General features: G+C 43.1%; 1 protein-coding gene across 1 annotated transcript in view; it reads left to right on the top strand.

The window, feature by feature from the left end:
• The first annotated feature begins 4,322 nt into the window (after positions 1 to 4,322).
• Positions 4,323 to 7,236, top strand: part of DNM1L (dynamin 1 like) — a 74,752-nt gene continuing 71,838 nt past the window's right edge. The window contains exon 1 of the mRNA XM_007943159.2: positions 4,323 to 4,424. Within this exon, the coding sequence (XP_007941350.1) occupies positions 4,323 to 4,424 (102 nt within the window). The remainder of the gene's footprint in view (positions 4,425 to 7,236) is intronic.

Raw genomic sequence — 7,236 nt, 5'->3', positions numbered from 1 at the left:
GCTGCTTTGGGCGTCCCTGAGTTGTCTCTCCTCACCTGTAACCCTGGGGCTGAATATATGAATATATATATATGTATATATATGTATGTATACACACACACACAAACATACATGTCTATATAAAACTCATGTTGTTGCTGTCATGTGCTGTCGAGTCGGCCCCGACTCATAGCGACCCCTCCTTGGGTTATCACTAGGAAGTAGATTGTCCAACCTTCCTTCTGAGGAGTGGCTGGTGGATTTGAACTGTCAGCCTTCTGGTTAGCAGTCAAGTGCCTTAGGTACTATGCTACCAGAGCTCCCTATAAAACTCATATATCCCGTTTAAATGCATGAAAAAGCAGAAGTGGGACAGCACAGATTTTCAGTGTTTAGGGCCCTCACATGCCTTAATCCAGCACTGCTTGTAGAAAAAGTTAGAATAAAAAAAGGTGTCATGACTGTTCCTGAAGCATATTAATACAAGACTCTGGATGTCCCATTCAAAGAGATAATTTACAACTTAAATGGAAAAAAAATACATAATGTCGGCAATCTTCATATTTCTTTATCTGGAATATATATATGCTTGTTCATTTAATTTTGCCATTGACATATATGGGAAAACTCTGTCTAGTAGTGCTTTGAAAAACAGTCGTAGTTGCAGTTTTGCTTTAGGGCAGCTTGCCCCTTTGAAGCAGTTACCAAGGTATTCCCATGGACATTCACCATAAGACTACCCCCACTGTGCGCCTTTTCTTTCTGAAAATAGTCTGGATTGCTGACAGAAAAAGTGGAGAAGAAAAGTCCAGTCATCAGAGGGCTGAGAAGCCAAGTGGGCATCTGATTATTATGCAAAATTATTTGTTAGAAAATAGAGCAACTTGGAATAAAACTTATCTGTTGTTTCTTGGAATTTTGACATTTTTCTCTCACTGTTTTAAAAAAGAATCAAAGAGAAGAGGATGTTCCCTATAAGGACAAGTTTCCAAAACACTATATTGGACCTTCAAGATTTAGCTTAGATAGTACTTAATCCATTTGTTCCAAAATATTTATTGACTATCTACCATGTGTCCTGCTGAACAAACGAAACATGTTCCCCAGAGTCACTATGAATGCAGATGAATGGTACCCACTGGAGTTCTGTAGTGCACAACTTTCAATACTATAGATGATGCCACCATGGCTCCAGCCCTCATGGAAGTGAAATCTAGTGACTTTTAAAAGGAAATCTTGCTTGAATTTTCACTCTTCCTGCTTCCTCTTGCCCTCAGATGGGAAAAAGTGTTCCTATTATTTTCTGCATAACACAGCTAGTCATAACACTTCCACATTTATTTGTATTGGTCTTCTTTGTTTGACTGTAAACTCAGTGAAGACTGAGATTATGACTCTCGTTTGTCACCTAGGAGCTAGAACTGCATCGGTGAATTAAACAGGCCAAAATCCTTGCCCTTAAGTAGCTGATGAATTAGCAAGATGAGAGAGACAATAAACAAGAATGTAGACTGTCAGAAGGCAATAAAAGTGATGGAGAAACATAAAGGGGCTCTCCCTCACTTTCTTCCAGACTTCTTTCCAGTGTCAATTTTTTCACTCTGAGACGGAAAACTTTTGGAAGTTTGCAGTAGATATACCATCTATCTAAAAAAGAAAAACAACATCTAGGCTGGATGATGCCCAGCTACCATTACTGAACATTTTGATCAAAGAGTCCATACGAGAATCCTGATCAATAGGGGTAAAACACAGAACAGAATTTCAAATTCTCACAGACTCTAGGCTTTCTGGAGCTACGAAGGTTGGATGAACTCCTGAAACTATTGCCCTGAGATAATCTTTAAACCTTAAACCAAAAATATCCCCTGAAGTCTTTTTAAAAGATATACAAATGAAATCAACATGCTATAAATTCATACATAATAATTTCCTAACCAAAAACCAAACCAAACCCACTGCCACTGAGTCAGTTCTGACTCATAGCGACCCTATACAACAAAGTAGAACGGCTGCATAGGGTTTCCAAGGCTATAAATCTTTACAGAGGTAGACTGCCTCATCTTTCTCCTGCAGAGGTTGGTGAGTTCAAACTGCCAACCTTTGGTTAGCAGCACAAAGCTTTAATCACAGCACAATCAGAGCTCTATAAAACCAAACAAAAGTTTGGCTGAATTAGTTAAAAAAAAAAAAAAAAGTCTGCTTTGAGCATTATGTTCTTTTAAGAACTATCTAAGTTGGATCAAATTGATATTAACAACTTGAAAGATTAGATAGGAACCTTAGGAGACTTAAATTTATGTTAATAAGGGAGGAACAATTCAGAAAAGAAGGGTGAGAATGGTTGCATAAGTTCAAGAATGTAATCAATGTTACTAAATTGTAGATGTGGAGATTGTTGGATTGGTGTATGTTTTGCTGTGAATATTGTCAACAACAACAAAATTTTAAAAACAAAGGGAAAAAACATTTAGGAATAGAACCGTAGGCACTTTTAGCAAAAAATAAAGCAGTTATCAGATCTCCACTTTGGCAGTAAAAAACAAACCAACAAACCCCACTGCCATTGAGTAGATTTGGATGACTTCTCAGTAAAAAAGCTACAACAAATGAAATCTTATGCAGACTACATAAAGAGAACAAGAGCCCAATCCTTCCGCTCTATAACTCTCACACTTTTAAGATTCCTCCCAAAAATGTTTACAAAAATCCTTGGAGAACCTGTGTTTTATAACCTGATCTAGTCAACCTTCTAGTATAGCTTACACACTTTTTGCACTCTTTTATTTTTTATTGTGATTTGGGTGAAAATTTACAGAGCAGATTCACTTTCCATACAGCAGTTCACATACAACTTTGTGTCATGACATTGACAATTTACCACAATGCAACAGCTCCCCTCCACTTCTTCCCCATAGTTACCTCTTCCCTGTGTCCATCCCTCCATGCACTCCGGCCCCCTGAGCCATCTCCCTGTGCCTAAGTAGCCCTTCTTTCTCCCATGATTGTTCTCTCCAAGGAGTGTATTCAAAAAAAAAAGTGTATCAGGTAAATGTTCAACTCATATGCCTGTCTTTTGTTTGACTGGAAGCCACAGTTGTGGGTTTAATTCCAGACCTGAAGGGCAGCTAGGGGCCATAATCTCAGTGGTTCCACCAGGCCCTATCAGACCAGCAAATCTGGTCCCCCTCTTTTTTCTTCTCCAAATGATTTTGAGTTTTGTTGCACATTTTTCTCCCTCTCTATCCAGAATCTCCTACATAGATCCCCTTCCAAGTGGTTGACAGTGGTAGCCGGCCTTGATTTTACGGCTTTGGAAAGCCAGTGGGAGTTGTTAGGAATTGGAATCAACTTGATGGCAATGAGGTCCTTTTTTTGGCAGGGGGAGGGGAGCCGCTATGAGTCATTCTTTAAGGGGAGCTCTGGTGGGGTGGTGCCTAAGGCATTTGACTGCTAACCAGAAGGCTGGAGGTTCAAACCCACCAGCCACTCCTGGGAAGGAAGATTGGCAACCTAGTTCTGAAGAGACACCGCCTCAGAAACACAAAAAGGGATCGCCATGAGTCATTCCTTAAGCCTTTCCGAACAGTCCTTTGAGCCTTAAGCCTTTCCAAACAGTCCTGCTTTCATAAAGAAGTAACATTTTGAGTAATCAAGAGACTCCATTCTACCTAACACAGATTCTTATCTGGCGTTTTATATACATTACATGGGGTCATATAATGTTGATGGTTAAGCGCTAGGCTGCTAACATTAAGATTGGTGGTTCAAACCCATTAGTTGTTCTTTGGGAGAAAGATATAGCAGCCTGCTACCCTAAAGATGTCCAGCCTTGGAAACACTATGAGGCAGTTCTACTCTGTCCTACAAAACATGAGTCAGAATCATTTCACGGCAATAGATTATTATTATTATTTTTAACATGGGGTTGCTTTGATCCTCGGCCTACTCCACAGCAGCTAACAACAGACAGTTAACAACAACGTGCCTCGGGGACAGACATAGCCTCACTTCTCAGTCTTCTGACAAGCCGCCCAGTCACAATCCGGTCGCCAGAACCCTTCCCTCCGCGCGTGAGATCCGCCTGCGTCGCGCAGCCTTCTGGAAGCCGTAGCAACCTAATTCCTCCACGCCAGGACTACGACTCCCGGCAGGCATTGTTTATCTCCACCTCCCTTTTAGCGCATGGCCTGCCGGGAGTGGGCAGGTAGCTTTAGGCTCGCTCCAATGGGTGCCGGCTCCCGAGAAGAGGGCGGAGGAGGGGAGGAAGGAGGCGGATTCTGGGCCTGGTCTCCATTCATTACTGCGGCCGGGCGGGCAGGAGTCCCGGCTTCTTGGGAGTCATGGAGGCACTAATTCCTGTAATCAACAAGCTTCAGGACGTCTTCAATACGGTGGGCGCCGACATTATCCAGCTGCCTCAGATCGTCGTGGTGGGAACGCAGGTGAGAGACAAGGCCTGCTTTCTCCGAGGCCAGAGCCTAGGGCGCAGGCCTGGTTGGAGCTGCTGCAGCGTCTGTTGCCGGGTCAGCCTTTGCGGCCTGTGGGAGGAGTGTGCTGCCTGTGGCCCCGGGGCATGGTAGGCTCTGCTGAGCCTGCCTGCCAGGAGCCGAGGACCCCGGCCCGCCTGAGAAGCAAGGGGAGGAGTCGGCGCCGCGGCCCCGGAGGGCCTCGGGGGCAGGGTGAGGGAAGGACCGGTCGGCGGGCGGAACTGGAGTCCTTGGGGACCGGGCGCGGCTCTGTCCGTCTGGCCGATGCTTCCAAGGGCAACTGGGGGACATGGGGTGCACGCCGGGTCGCACTGGGCTCTCGGTGGGCTGGCTGTCTCGGTCTCAGTTGCAGTACGGTGGGGTGTTTATTTCCAACTCTTGCCTTGCCCAAAGAACCTTGGTGGCGCAGTGGTTAAAGCGCTAGCCTGCTAACTGAAATGTCCGCGGTTCGAAAATAACCAGCCCCTGGGCAGGAAAAAGATGTGGTTGTCTGTTTCCGCGAAGATTACAGCTTTGGAAACCTACGGAGCAGTTTTACTCAGTTCTGTGAGGTCGCTATGAGTCGACTTGCCCAGGGGCTGCGGGGTCAATTTTTGAGCCTTGTGGTTGGGTCTGAGAGGGCGCCCGGGTTTAGCACCTGAGTTTTTTCCTGCAGTGTAGTCATTACCTCCTGGTTTCTAGAACGCCTAAGCAGTTAAAACATACATGTACTTGTAGTTCTTTGGGTTTAGGAAGGAATATACAGTTTTTCAGCAAAGGCTCTGGTTTTCGTTTTCTACAGTTTTGTGATCGCGACCTAAACTGGGCATCAGGGTTCTCTGGCCTTTTCAGCTTGGGTTCCATAGATAGCACATAATTTTTTACATGCAGAAATGTTAAGGAAATAGGTTATTTCTAAAGTGACGGAGGAGACCTTTGGAGCTCTGGTAGCGTAGTGCCTAAGGCACTTGACTGCTAATCAGAAGGCTGGAGGTTCAAACCCACCAACCACTCGGAAGGAAGGTTGGGCAATCCTACTTCCGTAGTGATACTGCCTCGGAAGCCCAAGGAGGGGTCGCTGTGAGTCGGGTCCGACTCGACAGCACACAACAACAAGAGGAGACCTTTAGGTTTCATATTCTTTGCATTCAGGCTCTTTTAGGTTGAAGCAGAATCACAGGATTTTTATATTAGAGTTGAGAGAAAAGCTTTTTCGTGAATAATTAGTATATCGATTTTAAGTGATTTCTTAGTGGTATCTTTTCTATTGAAGGAGCCCTGGTGGCGCAGTGGTTAAGCGCTCGGTTGCAAACGGTCGGAGGTTTGAACGCACCAGCCGCTCTGCTCTGCGGGAGAAAGATGAAGCAATCTGCTTCCTTAAAGATTTACATCCTTGGAAACCCTACGGTGCAGTTTTACTCTGTTCTGTAGGGTCGCTATGAGTCGGAATCAACTTGATGACTGACAGTGGTTATCTTTCTATTGAGAAGATGACGGTTTCCTCATTATTTTCTACAAGGTGAATCGCTACATCTTGTTACAAAATTAGAGTATACATACTAGGAGAATGTACTTAAAAGTTGAAAATGCTAGAGTGTATCCAACCACTGGAAACCTTGGGAACCACAAATATCCTGTACTTGTAAAGAAATAGTTAACCCACTGCCATCGAGTTGATCCAACTCAAGGCGATCCTATAGGACAGAACAGAACGGCCCCATAGGGTTTCCACCGACATAAATCTTTGCATAAGCATACTGCCTCATCTTTCTCTTCCTGAAAGGCTATTGGATTCCAACCGCCCAGCTTTTGGTTAGCAGCTTGATACCTTAGCCACTGCACCACCAGAGCTCCTTTTTAATAGTTGAAGCAATAGAAATTATTTCAGACACAAACTTCCTGCATTTATTTTAGGATTGGTATAGATTCCGCTGTATCTTATCTACCTATTCTAGAGTAGTATTTGAAACACTTAATATTTGTAATGATGCTTGGAGACTCTGAGTTATCAAACATAATAAATTATAAGCAGCATTTATATTAAGCGTATTTTGTTCACTGCTGAGTTCTTATCCCCTGCAATAGTCTGGGGCATGCAGTAGGTGCTCCATAAATATTTTGAATGATTATTGGTCACTGTAACTAGAGTCATCAAAAGTTACCTATTTTTGTAAATAGAAGAAATGATATAAATTAAATCTTCTTTAGTAGTAATTTGAAAATATTTCCTGGCTGCAAATGACCCCTGCAGACCAGAAACTTAACATATACATTAAAGAGATTATCAGAGTTATTTTATCATGAAGCAGTAAAAGAGTCAGAGCTATAATGTGTCAACATAAATAATTTAAAACAAGAAAGATTTTACTTACACAAAACAAAACTTCAGTAAACCTATTAGTTGGCAGAATTAGAAGGAGGCAGGGTAGAAAATCCCTGAGTAGTGCAGATGGTTAAGGCAGTTGGCACTAACCCAAAAGTTGGAGGTTCAGAGACCTTCAGAGGCACCTAGGAAGAAAGGCCTGGCAAATGACTTCTAAAAAATAAGCCACTGAAAACTCTCTGGAGCACAGTTCTACTCTGACACACAGGATCACCATGAGTCAAGACTGACTCGATGGCAACTGGTTTTTAGGGTAGAAAAGTAAAAATCTACCGTTCTGAAAGCTATTAACAGGTCTAGCAAAAACCATACCTATAATGACAGTTTATGCATGTTGATATTTGAAATTACTCAGAAAGCAACTAATTTTAGACTTGATTTGTTCTTGTTCTTTGCTTTCGAGTC

The sequence above is a fragment of the Orycteropus afer genome, unplaced genomic scaffold, assembly GCF_000298275.1.
Source record: "Orycteropus afer afer isolate SDZICR_OR568_19922 unplaced genomic scaffold, OryAfe1.0 scaffold00100, whole genome shotgun sequence".
NCBI lineage: Eukaryota > Metazoa > Chordata > Mammalia > Tubulidentata > Orycteropodidae > Orycteropus > Orycteropus afer.
Note: the sequence above shows the minus strand (reverse complement) of the source record. Positions and strands in the feature narration are given on the sequence as shown.